The sequence below is a fragment of the Calypte anna genome, chromosome 10, assembly GCF_003957555.1.
Source record: "Calypte anna isolate BGI_N300 chromosome 10, bCalAnn1_v1.p, whole genome shotgun sequence".
In the NCBI taxonomy this organism is placed as follows: domain Eukaryota; kingdom Metazoa; phylum Chordata; class Aves; order Apodiformes; family Trochilidae; genus Calypte; species Calypte anna.
This window is the reverse complement of record NC_044256.1, coordinates 20,806,325-20,821,408: the sequence shown is the minus strand read 5'-3', so window position 1 is coordinate 20,821,408 and position 15,084 is coordinate 20,806,325. Positions and strand designations below refer to the sequence as shown.

The 15,084-nt window shown below is 56.7% G+C and overlaps 1 protein-coding gene across 5 annotated transcripts; it reads right to left on the bottom strand.

Moving 5' to 3' along the window:
* Window positions 1-759: 759 nt before the first annotated feature.
* Window positions 760-14,778, bottom strand: PAQR5 (progestin and adipoQ receptor family member 5). Of its 5 annotated transcripts, XR_003987990.1 has the most exons (10): window positions 14,660-14,774; window positions 12,502-12,547; window positions 11,967-12,157; window positions 11,032-11,159; window positions 10,578-10,783; window positions 9,664-9,790; window positions 5,394-5,490; window positions 4,678-4,819; window positions 2,474-2,805; window positions 760-1,037 (listed from the first exon to the last, which is right to left on the bottom strand). XR_003987990.1 is itself a non-coding variant. In XM_030457306.1 (9 exons), the coding sequence occupies exons 3-9, from the start codon at window positions 12,015-12,017 to the stop codon at window positions 986-988; spliced, it is 855 nt and encodes a 284-aa protein (XP_030313166.1). In that variant the 5' UTR covers window positions 12,018-12,157; window positions 12,502-12,547; window positions 14,660-14,774; the 3' UTR covers window positions 760-985. The 5 variants fall into 5 exon arrangements, 4 of the variants coding, with proteins under 4 accessions (XP_030313166.1, XP_030313165.1, XP_030313163.1 ...); XM_030457306.1 differs by lacking the exon at window positions 2,474-2,805 and having other exon boundaries at window positions 760-1,089; XM_030457305.1 differs by lacking the exon at window positions 760-1,037 and having other exon boundaries at window positions 1,106-2,805; window positions 9,664-9,751; window positions 14,660-14,778.
* Between the last annotated feature and the right edge of the window lie 306 nt (window positions 14,779-15,084).

Genomic DNA, 15,084 nt, shown 5'->3' with positions numbered 1-15,084 from the left:
CTAACGCCCAGAAAAAGGCTCAAAACTGATCAGGAGCAGGACCAGAACCCCACACAGGGGTTCCCACCATCATGGGGCACCCCAGAAGGCAGAACCCTGCTTGCCCAGCACCCTAAAACTGGCAGTGGGGGGGCTGACACCCTAAAAACCAGAAAGCCCTGGGAACAAATGGGGAAAAGCTGCAAAAAGAAATGCAGAATCTTGTTTCTCTTTGGTTTCAGGCTGCTCAGGACTGAACAGATGAACCCCAGAAAAAGGGGGATGCAGGAGGGATGAAGGAATGAGTCGGGCTCAGCACAGGAGGAAAAGTTCTTCAGGAGCAGCTTCCCCTCTGACCTTAACCCAGAGGAGCTTTGGTAATCAGGGTTCCAAATCTGCTGGATCTGCAGGGTTCCCCCAGCCCAGTGAAAGAACAAACAGAAAAAAAGTGACATTCTCTGGGGTTTGGTCATCGAGTCAGTGCCTTTGTTTGGGGTTTGCTCTGGGCTGGGTGCAGGCACACAATGAGAGGGGGAAAAAAAAAAACCAAGAAAAAGCAACACTTTTCAACAACTAAACAGCCTGTTATTTACTCCTAGCAATCTGACACAGTGCTTGCTTTATTTCTGTACACAAATAAGACTCAGTAGGTGGAGCAGAGCTCTGAAGGCTTTTCTTTCTCCTGCTGGAGAAGGGATCTGGCTGAGCTGTGCTGCTCCCACCTCCAACATTCACTTGTCCAGTGTGGAAAGCACCTTCCAGACAAAAGGCTGGAGGATCCAGAGGGATGATGGCAGTGTAACCATACACTATAGGAGGGGTTTTATGTAGTTTTCCTCCAAATAATTTCACCCCAGGAGGATGAGAGGGTTCCCCAGGCTCAGGAGTTAAAGAGGGAAGCAGAAACGTGCAGTGATGGATGGAAGTTTTGCAGCCTCTGAGAGCAGGCAGAGCCAGATTCCTTTCCAGTCCCAGGAGCACAGCAGGTAAATAGGGTTTGCAATTATCAGCAATTATCTCTGCAGAGCTCAGCTTTCATAGCTGGCATTTTTGTGGAACTGGAGAAATCAGGTGAAGAGGTATCAGTGCCAGAGTTCCTCTCGTTTTCCTCTTTCCATGGAATGAAGCAGTTGAATAAACAATTGTGTTAATAAATATTAATATAAATCTTGGTCAGCTTTCAACAGAAAGCTTTTTTTTATTTATTTATTTCAAAAAGACTTTCTTGTCCCAGAATTATCTTTAAGGAGCCCTTGTGCTGCCACTCCAAAGTGCATCAGTTAGACCCTGACAGAGGTAATTAGACACAAAACAAATTATACCCCTCTCTGATTATCAAGGAGCTTGAGAAGATTCCCCAGCAGGAATCTTTTGCTCCTCCACCTTCTGCCTCCTCTTTGTGTCCAACAGGACAACCTGGATGGAGCTCTGCCCTTCCCCTGGACCAGCCTGGGATCTCCAGAGTTTTCCACCTCTCCTTGGAAAATCCAGAGGAGGCAACAAAGGAGAGGAAGGAGCAACAGCCTGGGCATGAGGTGAGCAGAGACTCAGCTCTGGAATTGCTTTCCAATTCCAGGGGTTGATACCCTGGGTGCCCAGCTGAGCTGCCCTGCCTGTCATCACCCACACCCCCAGCTCCACACTGAGGGCTCATCCTCCCCAGACACCAAGAAAAAAAAGAAAAAAACCCCAAACTCTGGGAGAAGGACCAGAAAATGTCCCCTGGTGTCCTCCAGGAACACCTCCAGGAGGGTGCAGTGCCACAGCCACCCCTGGGACAGGGGTTTTTCCTCCATTTCTGTTTGGTGCCACAGCTGAGGGCAGAGAGGAGCCTGGCTGGGAGGAGGGGACAGGAAAGGGGGGACAGGAAAAGGGGGACAGTGCCCCCCATGCTCTGCACAGCCACACTGGGGGAGCTCAGCTCTCCCAGAGGAATTGACTCCTCAGCACTGGAACTGGACCCAAACCCAAGCTATTTATGGAGGGTTCTTCTAGAACAACTCTCCCCAGGTCATGGTTAAAAAAAAAAACAAAACAAAAACCAGATTAATTTAAAAAATAGGCAACTCTGGTCCTTCAGTCCCACACACACCCAGCAGGCACTTGGGTTCAGCATAAGGCTGTGTGACACAGTTATCTGAGGGATTCTTCACCAAAATAATGCCACTGGCAAGGTGAAAAACCTTGGGAGAGGCTTCCCCAAGGAGTGAGTCCTGGCTAGGGCTCTGACCTGGTGACAGGGACACTGTGTCACCAAGTGCCCAGCCTTGCCCCCCAACTCCCCTCCCTAAGGCAGACCTGATGAATGCCAATTCCTTGAGGAATGCCAATCCCTCTCCACAAGTTAAGGTTATTTTTTTTCTTTTTTAAACATTTCTCAGGCTGAAGCAGCAAGTTGATTAGAAGCATTTCATAACCTCTTCCCAGCTCTTAAAGCTCTATGTACAAAAAAAACCCCAGTGCAATTTTCTTCTGCTCTCCAGAAAGCACTCACCAAACGTTTTCTCAGCCAGGGCAAGGGGGGGGATCAGCCCCTTCCTTCCTTCCTCATCCCCACCACACAGGGATTGCTTGGGATCCACCTCCCCTCAAAGCCTCAGTGGGGTTTTTCCCTCTGAGGAGGCTCTGGGATGAAGGGCAGGGAGGAGGAGCAGAGCCCAATGACCACCAGGCTGATGGCCAAGGAGGTGCCCATGGATCCCAGAGTCTGGAAGGAGGTGGGAAGCAGGAGCTGGTGCTGGCCTTGGGCCATGTCCATCATGATGGCTTCCATCTGGAAGTGGGTGCCAAGGATCCCACAGACGTGGAAAACCTGGTGGCTGTGCCCTGCAACAAAGCCACAAGCACTCACCAGGGGACTCTGTGCAGCCAGGAGGAGAGGAGGCTCAGGACAGAGCTGGGTGTGATGTCCCAGAGCTTAAAGGGGGCTACAGAGCAGAGGGAGACTCCCTGTTTCCCAGGAATCCCATGGACAAGGGGCACAAGGTGCTCCTGGGGAGATCCCAGTTGGACACAAGAGGAAGATTCTTCCTCCTGAGATTGGGATGGTCTCCCAGGGAAAGGGGGGGATTCCCCCACTTTGGGAAGTTTGGAATCTCAGCTGGATGGGTGCCAGGGGCTGGGGCAATGTTGGTGATGATCCAGCAGGGATACAGAGCAGAGGGAGACTCCCTGTTTCCCAGGAATCCCATGGACAAGGGGCACAAGGTGCTCCTGGGGAGGTTCCAGTTGGACACAAGAGGAAAGTTCTTCCCCCTGAGGTTGGGATGGTCTCCCAGGGGAAGGGGGGGATTCCCCCACTTTGGGACATCTCCCATCACCATGGGCAGGGTTGGAGCAGAGGATCCTGGGGGTCCCTCCCACCCTAACATTCCCTGATTCTCTGAAATTCCTTTTTCTTCATTCACCAGGAGGGCCCCACAACCCCCCTCCAGGCATCCCATTTTTAAACATTTATCCTACTGCTATTTATCCTCCTGATTTCTGTGGCTTTTTCTGTTTACTGTCTGCAGACCATGGAGCTTTTCCTTCCCAAGTGTCAGGGCACGTGGTGTGCCCAGGACTCTGCTCCTGCACATGGGGGCTGGGAAAGCCCTGAGGGGACCAGGATGGGCTCCCAGACATGGCTGGCAGAGTTTTTGCAGGAAAAATGAGAGCTTTGGGGTCATGAAACCCTCTGTGAAACGTTTTGGAAGAGGAGATGTTCCTGCTGTACACAGGCAGGACTGATCTGAGGGATGGAGCAGCTCTGGAGCCAGGCTGGGAGAAAACTGCAATGGGGAGAGCTCAGAGCAGCTCCCAGTGCCTGAAGGGGCTGCAGGAAAGCTGGGGAGGGACTGGGGACAAGGGTCTGGAGGGATGGGATGAGGGGGAAGGGTTTGCAGCTGGGAGAGGGGAGATGGAGAGGAGATTTTGGGGAGAAATTCTGTGGGGTGAGGGTGCTGAGCCCCAGGGTGCCCCCAGAAGGTTGGATCCAAGGTTGGATGGGGCTTGGAGCACCCTGGGGGGTGGGAGGGGTCCCTGCCCATAGCAGGGGGGGAATGGGGGGGATTTAGGGTCCCTCCAACCCAACCCAGCCCAGGCTGGGGTTGTGGGATTCTCCAAGCCCCAACACTCCCTGCTCTGCCTGGACAAGGACATTTCCTCAGCTCCTCATGTCCTGCAAGGCTTGGGATGCTTTGGAGCAGCTCCAAGCTGGAGCAGTCCCTGGATTTCCTGACCTCAGAGGGAGGGGTCCTGAGCATGGCAGGGGGGAATGGGGGGGATTTAAGGTCCTTCCTTGTCATCCCCCTGGAGCAGGTGAGGGAGGTGACCCCAAGAGGGGCTCTGGGTGGATGGATGGATGCTCCATCCCTTGATGGGATGTGGGGGGATGGCTTGGAACTGGAAAAGAGGAGCTGGGAGGGAGAAATTCAGTGCTGAGCCCCAGGGTGCCCCCAGAAGCTGTGGCTGCCCCATCCCTGGCAGTGTCCAAGGTTGGATGGGGCTTGGAGCACCCTGGGGGGGTGGGAGGGGTCCCTGAGCATGGCAGGGGGGGCACTGGGGGGGGGATTTAGGGTCCCTCCAAGCCAAACCCAGTGTGGGGAGCTGTGATTCTGTGACTTGTGCATCTCATCCATGAAAGCCCAGGTGGAATTCCCATCAGGGAATGTGCTCCAAGGCCTTGCTGCTGAGGGGGGCTGAGGGGGGGCCACTCACCAATGTAATCGAAGTGTCCTGGTGCCAGTCTCTCTGGCAGGTGGCTGGCGAAGATGAAGCAGGTGAGGAAGGCACAGAGGGTGTGTTTGTAGTGGAGCAGGATGGCAGCATCCGTGCAGCTCTCTGCTGCACACCTGTAGAACTGCAGCAGCGCCAGAGGGAGAGAAAAACCAAATAAAGGCAAAATAAAGCAAAATGAAATGAAGCAGAACAAGACAAAACAAAACAGAACCAAATAAAACAAAGCAGAACAAAATAAAACAAAGCAAAACAAAACAAAGTAAAAGAACACAAACAACAAAACCAAAATAAAGAAACAGAAAATCCCAAAAGAGAACAGAACAATATTTCCAAGCCCCCCCAGCTGCCACCACCCAACCCCAGGGTGCAGGACCCAGAGCTGTCACCTCCAACCCCTCTGCTCTGTACCTCCTGTCCTCAGAGCTCCCTGCAGCCAAATGATTCCCACCCAGCTCCAAGTTTAGGACCTGGGAATCTTGCAGCTTTCCAAGGCAGCAAAATCTCCAGCAGGGGCCAAGTTTGAGGGGAGCCCTTGGGATAGGGGGAGGAATCAGCTCAGGGAGAGGGGCAGGAATGAATAACCCAATCCTGCCGGGGTTTGGTTTCTTTTACAATTAAAAATAAAATAAAATTAAAGAAAAACCCAAAGGCTGAGGTGTTTTCCTAAGGATTTTCAGGCTGCAGCAGCCCCATACCCTGTAGAAGAGGGGGATGCTGTCGAAGAGGTAGGGGTAGGCGAAGGCCAGGGTGCGGGAAGCCTTGCTGAACAGGGGCTGCTCCACCTCCAGGAACCTGGGGGCAAAGAGAGGGGGTGGTCACGGATCTGGGGGGCAGAGGAGGTGTAGGGAAGGCTGGAGTCTCCTGCCAGCTCTCAGAGGCATTTCCCCAGGGAAGGTGGGGAATCCAGCACAGCTTCTGGGATTCAAGCCATGACCACCCTCAGCTGAGAACACTGAACCTTCCCTGGCTCAGCCTTCCCTTCCCAAAGGAAAGGTTTAGGAGCCACCTCCCTATTAAAAGCTTCAGCTCTTGCAGGTGCAGCTGTGTAAAAACCTTTTTCACCCCATCCTGGTAACCCCAACCTTTTTTACCCCATTATTTCTTTAACCCTCACCCCCCAGCAGCCAGGACACAGCTGCTCTGCAATCAGCTGCAGCTCCTCCAGGGGGTTTTAACTCTCTTTTCCCCCTCTGTTTTCCACCCTCTGAGCAGGGCAGCCCAGGAAAAGGCATCTGCCTGGAGCTGGGAACCTGGGATTGTCCCTGGTTGGGAAGGAAGCTGCGTGGCAGCTCCTGCCTGGGATGCTGCAGCATCCTCCCCGGCCAGGCTCTGTGATGGGCATTGCAGGGACTGCCTGGGGAGAGGCTCTGAAAGCAGGGAATAAAGAACTAAATTCAAATTAATTCATTCAAATTAAATTAAATTAAACCAGTCAGTGGCATCCCCAGCCTGCTGGTGACAACTATGGCATGGGTGATGAGGAGAACAGAGCTCAAGACAAGGCATCAAACTCTGCATTTTGTTCCTCAGGGAATGGCACTGCTGGAATCCCAAAATAACTGAGTGCTCCTGTCCCCCAAAAAACCTGGAGCTGAGCCCTCAGCCTGCTCCTGCCCCAAGGGACCCCAGCTGGAAGGGATCCTGGGGTTGGAGGAGCCCAGAGGAGCCCAGCAGGACCTGCTGCCCATCCCACCCTGCCCATGGCAACACCACCACCCCAGCCCTGGGGCACTGACCCCAAACAGAGGTTGAAACCCCAAAAATTCCACTCCTGCTCAACTCCAGAAGGGCTTTTGTCTCACTCCTCCTTCCACCATGGCTTCTGGCTTGCCATGATGATGCTGAGGATGCCTCCTGCTCTCTTTCCTCCTGCTCTCTTTCCTCCTGCCTTTGGCCATGATTCCTGCTGGATTTTTTCCTCCCCTGGCTTCCCCTGCCTGCTGCTCTTCTCTTTCCCTGTTCACCCACTGCTGTGCTCACCCCATCCTCCTCCTCCTCCTCCCCACCCAACCTCTGTCCCTCTGGTGCCAAAACATCACAGCCTGGGTGCACAGCAACCCTGGGGACACAGCAGAGCTCAGCCCTCCTCTTGTCCCCCAGGTGAAACCCCCCCCAGGTTTTTCAGCTCCCCTGGGGATGGAGATGCCAAATCCCCCACTCTGACCAAACCCTTCTGTGTGGGTGCTCAGTGGGACACCCCCAGTGTCACCTAAAGGATAAACTCACTCCTTCCAGGCCATCCACACGTCTTGCCCTGCTTGGCAGCTCCTGATTTCTTAGAGGACAGGATGCAAAAAACAAACAGGCAAAAACAAAACCCAACACAAAACAGCCCAACCCAACCCTCTCGCTGGTGACTCACGGAGCAGCCATGAGGATTGGGAACACTTCCTCAGCAGGTGATGAAATCTGGGGCAGCAGCTCAGCAAATGCCTTTCTGCAGGTGCCTTCACCCCACTGCTGAACCCTCCTGTCCCCCACGCTCCTGTCCCAGCCCACGGGGTGTGGGTGAGGCCATGGGGTGGAAGTTCAGTGGGGTCAGGAGCCCTTTCCTCATCTGAACCTCTCCTCAAGTGACTCCAGCCCTTGGAATCACAGAATTCCAGCCTGGGGTGGGATGGAAAGGACCATAAAGGTCATCTGGTTCCAAGCAGGAAACCTCCAACTATCCCAGGGTGCTCCAAGCCCCATCCAACCTTGGGCACTGCCAGGGATGGGGCAGCCACAGCTTCTGGGGGCACCCTGGGGCTCAGCACTGAATTTCTCCCTCCCAGCTCCTCTTTTCCAGTTCCAAGCCATCCCCCCACATCCCATCAAGGGATGGAGCATCCATCCATCCACCCAGAGCCCCTCTTGGGGTCACCTCCCTCACCTGCTCCAGGGGGATGATGAGGAAGGACCTTAAATCCCCCCCATTCCCCCCCTGCCATGCTCAGGGACCCCTCCCACCCCTCCAGGGTGCTCCAAGCCCCATCCAACCTTGGACACTGCCAGGGATGGGGCAGCCACAGCTTCTGGGGGCACCCTGGGGCTCAGCACCCTCACCCCACAGAATTTCTCCCCAAAATCTCCTCTCCATCTCCCCTCTCCCAGCTGCAAACCCTTCCCCCTCATCCCATCCCTCCAGGCCCAAGTCCCTCCCCAGCTTTCCTGCAGCCCCTTCAGGCACTGGGAGCTGCTCTGAGCTCTCCCCATTGCTCCAAGGTCTCTTCCCCAGGCTGAACACCCCCAATTTTCTCAGCCTGTCCCCAGAGTGCCACCAGCAGCCAGGGGACCCCCTCAGCCCAGCCCAGGGGAGCATCTCCACCCACTGCACAGTTCCATGGGGAATCTGCTCCCACCCAACCCCTCCACCCCAGAGGGATTTTCCTGCTGTGACCCCAAGGAGCAGCCCCAGCAGGAGGACAGGGGCTGGCAGGGGCACTGGTGGCCTCCTGGGGGTCTCAGAGTGTCCCAGGACACAAACCAGGGCACCAGAGGACTCTTGAGCCTCCACTGATGGATTTCCTACTCCAAGAACTCCACTTTCCCCACAAACTGCACTGACAGCTCTGCCACAGAGATCCTGGCAATGGCATCTGCAGGGCAAGAAATTCTCTCTTTTTTTGTTGTTGTTTTTGGGGTTTCTTTAAGCAATCCAAATTAATCTGGAACTCAAGCTCATGATGGTTCCCAAGTGGTCCCCTCAGATGGAAAGAACTGGGATTAGCAGGTGGTGAGTGGTATCCTTAGCATCCCTTTCATCCCTTGCATCCCTTGCTAAGCCCATCTAATGAGGCAAGTGAGACAAACCCAAAATAAGAGGTGGGGGAAAGAGACAAAAGGAGAGAGAAAGAACTGAGGAACAGAAGTGGGAAAACACCAAGTGCCCCAGCTGGCATCAGCCACCCAAGAGAGATCCCTGATCCTCCCCTGCTGCTCAGTAATACCATAAAAAAGGCCCAAACCTCCCACATTCCTCTGCTCCAGTGAGTAAAAGGTGAGTAAATCCTCCTGTCCTCAGCAGGCTCTGCAATGGGGCAGATTTCCCTATGGAATGTGGAGAGCTTGGTGCTCACCCTCTCCAGAACACCCAGAGATGCTCTGCTGCATCCCAGCCCCCCCTCTCCAGGGACCTGGCACTGGGATTCCTCCCTCCTGAGGGTGACAGGAGGTGGGAACAGGGACACACAGGAGCATGGAAACACAGCCCCATGTTGGGAGGGGTTTGGGGGGGGAAAAAACCCCAAACCCTGGGGTTACCTGGGTTACCTGATGCTGCAACAGGCAACCGTGTGCCCAGGACACCCCAAAAGACAAAGCCACCCCAAAGCGGAGGGAATCCTGATGCCAAACCAGAGGGGAAAAGGGGGGGAGGTGCCCATTCCCCAAACCAAACTGCAGAGCACTGCAGGAGGCCCCCCCAAGCCTTGCTCTGCAGGGTGGGATCTCCAGGACAAAGCCCAGGGAGGTGGCACATCCCATCCCATCCCATCCATCCCACGGGGAACCAGCTGAGTGCTCCAGCCCTTTGAGTCATTCCAAACAAATTGCCTCATGCCATTGAAGAACAAAAATCCCCCAGCACCCAACCCTGCTCGTGCCTCAGCAGTGAGGCAATGGGTGCCCAGCTCCCTCCTCTGCCACCAGCACAGCCCACAGCTCAGACACAGCTTTAGGCACCAGGAGCAGCCCTTTTATTGGCAGCTGAAGTGAGAAAAAGGACACAAAACCACCTTTGGAGCTTGCAAAACAAAAAATAAAATTAATAAACTAAAGCTGCTTCAATTGTTCTGCAGTTTTTTTTTCCATCACCAAACTCTCCCCAGCTCCACACGTGGCACCTTGCCCAAGCCCCCCATCCTCCTCCTTCCCCCCTTTCCTGAGCTTAAGGCTCAGCTTTAGAGAAAGGCCTGGAACTGACAGCTCTCATTAGTGACATTAATTAACCAGGATGCTCGTTAGCAAGGCGAAGCAGCAGCTTACCTGGAGTAGCAGGAGAGGCTGGTGCTGAGCCCGGTGTTCAGCACGGCCACGGGGACGTAGAGGTGGTGGAAGGTGCTGCCCACCCATTCTGCTGGGAAGATGTAAGCTGAGTATGCCAGTGCTGAGCCTGGGGACACAGGAGGTGCCTGCTGAGTGACGGGACCCTCGGGACCCCCTGTGTCCCCCTGGGACCCCCTGTATCCTCCTGGGACCCTGCAGAGCTCCTGGGGACACCTCCATCACCACCCCTGCCAAGCTGACCCTGAGGAGCTGGGAGCACCACGGGAAGACCCCCAAGTGCCCCCAGCAGCACTGACACCTTTGGTCTTCAGGGAGTTTGGGTTTTCTCTTGTTCTGGGTTCAAACCCCCCTCCCAGGGCTGCCCTGCTACAAAACCCACCCCCCAAAATTACCAATTGGGGTGGTGTCAAAGATGCTTCACATCCCCCCCAAGCATTGGGAGAAACTACACCCAGGCAGCTCCCATTCCTGCTTGTCCCAGGATGGGTCTGAGCCCTCTGAGCTCCATCCCTGGGGGCACCCTGGTACAAAACCCACCCCCCAAAATTACCCACTGAGGTGGTGTCAAAGATGCTTCACATCCCCAAGCATTAGGAGAAACTACACCCAAGCAGTTCCCATTCCTGCTTGTCCCATGATGGGTCTGAGCTCTCTGAGCAGCCAGGGCTCAGCTCCATCCCTGGGTACAAAACCCACCCCCCAAAATTACCAGTTGGGGTGGTGTCAGATGCTTCACATCACCCCCAAGCATTAGGAGAAACTATACTCAGGCAGTTCCCATTCCTGCTTGTCCCATGATGGGTCTGAGCCCTCTGAGTTCCATCCCTGGGGGCACCCTGGGCTCCCTCTCCTCTCCCCTCCTGGGGCAATGCCCCCCAGCCCTCCCTGCTCACCCAAGCTGTACATGCTGAGGGCTGCATAGTCCCAGAAGTAGCAGATGTGCCTGGCCCGGGTGGACATGGTGCTGAAGGTGTGGGCACAGCTGGAGGCCAGGGGGTAGATGCAGCAGGTCAGCAGGTAGGCGAGGAGGGGCCAGGAGTGGGGGTCCTCTCGGCCCCCCGGCCCCTGCAGCCTCCCCACCAGGGTCCACACGAAGTACCTGGGTGTGGGGAGGAAGGTGAGGATCCCCCCTTAGGGTCAGGAAGGTTGGGAAGGAGCTCTGAGGTCACCGAGTCCCAGCACCAACCCAGCTCCTCCCCAGGTCCCTCAGATTCCCAGCACCTCCAGGGATGGGGACCCCAGCAGTGCCCCAAAGTTTGACCCCTCCTGAACAGAGAAACCCCCGGGGGTCCCCTTGTCCCTGCCCCCTCCTCACACCCTGCTGGAGGCCCCGGACGTGGCACCTACCAGGCAGGCAGGAAATGGGTCCAGATATTTAGGGTCTCATTTGTCATCTGGAAGACACTGAGGAGGCAATCGGCAGCAGAGCTCCTGGGGGGACGGTACCCAAAAAGGATCCCCTGCTCCTGGTACCCCTGGGAGGGAAGGGACAGGAGGGGGCTGAGCTGGAGAGAGGGAAGGGAAGGGAAGGGAAGGGAAGGGAAGGGAAGGGAAGGGAAGGGAAGGGAAGGGAGAAGGGAGAAGGGAGAAGGGAGAAGGGAGAAGGGAGAAGGGAGAAGGGAGGAAAAGGGAAGGGAAGGGAAGGGAAGGGAAGGGAAGGGAGAAAGGAGAAGGGAGAAGGGAGGAAAAGAGAAGGGAGGAGAAGAGAAGGAGAAGGAAAGAAAAGAAGGGAAGAAGGGAAGAAGGAAAGAAGGGAAGAGAAGGAATGAGAAGGAATGAGAAGGAAATAGAAGAGAAGGGAGAAGGGAGGAGATGGGAGGAGATGGGAAGGGAAGGGAAGAGAAGGGAGGAGAAGGGAGGAGAAGAGAGGAGAAGGGAGGAGAAGGGAGGAGAGGGGAGGAGAAGGGAGGAGAAGGGAGGAGAGGGGAAGAGAGGGGAAGAGAAGGGAAGAGAAGGGAAGAGAAGGGAAGAGAAGGGAAGAGAAGGGAAGAGAAGGGAAGAGAAGGGAAGAGAAGAAAAGGGCAGACAAGGGAGGAGAAGAGAGGAGAAGGGAGGAGAAGGTTGCCCAAAGGAGAGTGCCCACAACCCAGGACCCCAGTGTGAGGACAGAGCTGTGTCCCCCCATGGACAGGGGTCCCCCCATGGACAGGGGTCCCCCCATGGGCAGGGTCCTGGGGAGGGGTTGATCACTGCCCTGAGGGGTGGATGTCCAGCCCAGCATGCTGCCCCCACCTTGTCACCCCCCCAAACCCCAGGCATAGGAAGGAAATCTCCTCTCTGACCTTAGGCACTTGGTGGATGCTGAGCAGCCGGGGTAGCTTGAGGCTCAGCATGGTGTGGGGCAGGGCTCCAGCTGGATGCTCTCCTCCAAGGGATGGGGGATTTTGGCTCACGCCCCTCCTGGCTGCATCTCACCCCACACGATGGGATGGGGACAGGCAAAGCAAAGCTCTCCAGGTTCAGGGCAGGTGGCCTGGGGGACACAAGGATTGGTGGGGACGTGGCACAGTGTCCCCATGGGGGGTCCCACACACCCACACGGCCCAAATGCTTCCTGTGGGGTCCCTGTGACCCGGGGAGGTGACATCCATCCCATTCACCAAAGGGGCAGGGGGAGCACAGCCCCGAGCCCACCACCCAGAGGGATTTAACCTCTCATCTCCCCAGCAGAGCCGGGGTGATGGGGAAACAGCACCCACAGCCCTGGAGCACCTGAAGGTCAAAGAGACAGCCCTGAGGGGGCCACCTGGGCTGCTGCCCCCCTGCCCACCCCACAGTGCAGCCCCTCCAGCCCCCACAGCTCCATCCCTTACCCACCGGTGGCTTCAGCTTCTCCTCTCCTGCCTCCACCTCCCCCTCCAGCCTGGGAAATAAAGGTGAGAACAACATTATCACCTCTGTGTCCTCCTGCAAGGACCTTCCTGGGCTGGGGAACACCGGGTGGAAAGGTGCTGGAGGCTGGGATGGGGGCATCAACCTCCCAGGAGCTGCTCCTTGGGCTGTCCCCACCATCCCTGGGAGCATCCCTGGGATTTCCCGGCCCCAAACCATCCCCTCAGCTCTCCCTGCCCTTACCCTTCACCTTCCCTTGTCCCAGCAGCTCTGGTGCAAACCAAGCCGGGCCGGGCCGGGCGGGCCGGGCAGAGGGAAGTGGCCGGGAGGCGGTTCCGAGGAGGGAAAAAAATTAACGAGGCAGGAGAGCAATAAACCCCACGCGAAATAAAATCGGAAAATGCCTTAAGTTAACGATTACACCTCAATCGGGACGTTTTGTTCCGTTGTGTTGTTTTGGTTTGGGTTTTTTTTTTTCCGGGGGGAGAGGGGGTGTTGCTGCTGTGCTGGGGGTGTGCAGTGATCCTCCCGCTGCTCCCCAGCTCCTGCGGGGGGGGAAGAGGAACTGGAGGTGGTGGTGATGGTGGTGATGGGTGTGGGGGGGTCTCCAGAGCCTCAGGACCCTGCTGGAGGGCAGGGGGGAGGGCAGGGGGTGAAGGTGAAGGCAGGAGCAGGCGCTGCCCTTGGGTATTTGCATCCCCACCCGCGGTGCTCAGCAACCACCCCACCCCCCCCATCCGATCCAAACACAAATGAGGGTGACAAGGGACAAACCCCAAATCCCCTTCCTGCTCCGGGCCAGGCCGCTCAGGCTCTTCCCAGAGACAGGGGATGGGACCCTCGGGTCGGGTTGGGTCGGGACCCCCAGGGGCGGGCAGAGCCGCCGGGTCGGGCAGAGCTCCCGGGTCGGGCAGAGCCGTCCGGGGGGATCCGGGAGCGGGGTTGGGGGATGGTTGGGAGCACCCAGGTCCGGGCTTGACACAGAACTGGTATTTTTAAGAGCAAAATGAGTCAGCGGAGCTGCGGGGGCCGGGCACACCCTGAGCTCCGGAGCTGCCTCCTCCTCCTCCGGCGGAGTTTTTCCACCCGGGAGCAGCGGGGGGGGGACGGGACGGGACGGGACACACGGCAGCCCCCAGCTCCTCAGCAGCTCACAGACACCGGCTGCAAACAAACACACCTCCTCCTCCTCCTCATCATCCTCTTCCTCCTCCTCTTCCTTCCCCCCCCCCATGGCCGGCGGTGAAGTCCCGGGGGTGTCAGGCTCGGCAGCTCCAGGCTTTGTGCCCTCTTCCCCCAGGGAAAGGAAGCGAGAGGAGTCCTGACATGTCCCTTGTCACCCTGACATGTCCCTTGTCACCCTGACACGTCCCCTGTCACCCCAACACCTTCCCCGTGCCCAGACTCGGCTCCCAGCTTGGCTGCCCCACGGCACGGCTCCCCCTGCCAGCCCCCCACAATGGAAAGGGAAAAAAAAAACTAATGTAATATTTTTTTAGGCTGTTAATTATTAACTTTTTATGACTTTCATCCACAGCAGTGCAAGGAGACAGAGGAGTTGAACTGTAAAACCAGCAGCTGGGCTGCTCCGGGCAGCCCGGGCCGTGCCAAGACCTTTTCCAGCAGAACAGCAGAGGCTTTGTAGGAGGTTGTTGTTGCTGCGGGTGGCTGCTGGGATCTGCCCGGCTTCTGGGACGAGCAGGCAGCCCCAAACAGGCGCCCGAGTTTCAGGCTTTCCAAAACCAGTGCGTTTCCAGCACGTGGTTCTGCTCTTTGGCAGCCCCAGCGCTTCCATCCCTCCCTCCCTCCATCTCTCCCTCCATCCTCCTGGGGGGCTGACACGTCTCAGCACCCCGGCCCCATCCTAAAAGGAATCTTCCATCAATCCTACACAGAAAAAACCCCCACCAAACAAACTCCTCCAAACAAGCAGCGCAGCCAGGAGCCCTGGGACAGACAGAGCCACCGCGGCCCCCCCGGCCCTGCCCCATCCCAAGCTGCTCTTTCCCAACACCTTCACCACTTCATTAAACCCCCCCCCAAAGACTCAGCGCTGTCCGGAAGACGCCTGAGATGAATCCAGAAGAGAAGAAATGATTAAAAAAAAAAACCCAAAACCCCTCTCGGAGGGAGCGGTACTCACGGCGCGGGGTGGGATGCTGCTGCCTTCTCCCCGGCGTTACTCATCTGTGTACAAACAGAAGGCACATGGCCGGGCGTGGGCAGTCCCGCGTGGGCTGGGACAGGGCTGCCAAACCCAGAACCCGGCAGGAAGGGCAGGCAGAGTCTGCCCAAAAGCCTCCCCGCCTGCCGGCACCCAGGCGGGGATGATCCCGGCCCCAGGATGGGAGGGAAGGAAGGGGACGAGGCGGAGAGGTCAAGCCCCGCCGGCAGCTTTCCCAGATGAGGAGCAAATTAATTCTGGCTGTTTCTTCTTTATTTTTTTTGAGTGGAACAGGAAAAGGGTAACAAAATAAAACCGGAAATCCCTGCGGCCAAACGCTTGGCTGGATCGTGCTCTGGGTTCGCTTCAGCCCGGCCCCTGCGAGGAAGCGGAATAAGGGCAGG

Excerpts from the sequence above, each read along its gene's own strand:
- PAQR5 (XM_030457303.1), bottom strand. The coding sequence starts at position 12,017 with ATGCTGAGCCTCAAGCTACCCCGGCTGCTCAGCATCCACCAAGTGCCT. Across the intron at positions 11,160-11,966 it reads GCATCCACCAAGTGCCTAAG|GGGTACCAGGAGCAGGGGAT; the intron begins GTCAGAGAGGAG and ends CTTCCCTCCCAG. Across the intron at positions 4,820-5,393 it reads GCATCCCCCTCTTCTACAGG|TTCTACAGGTGTGCAGCAGA; the intron begins GTATGGGGCTGC and ends GCGCTGCTGCAG.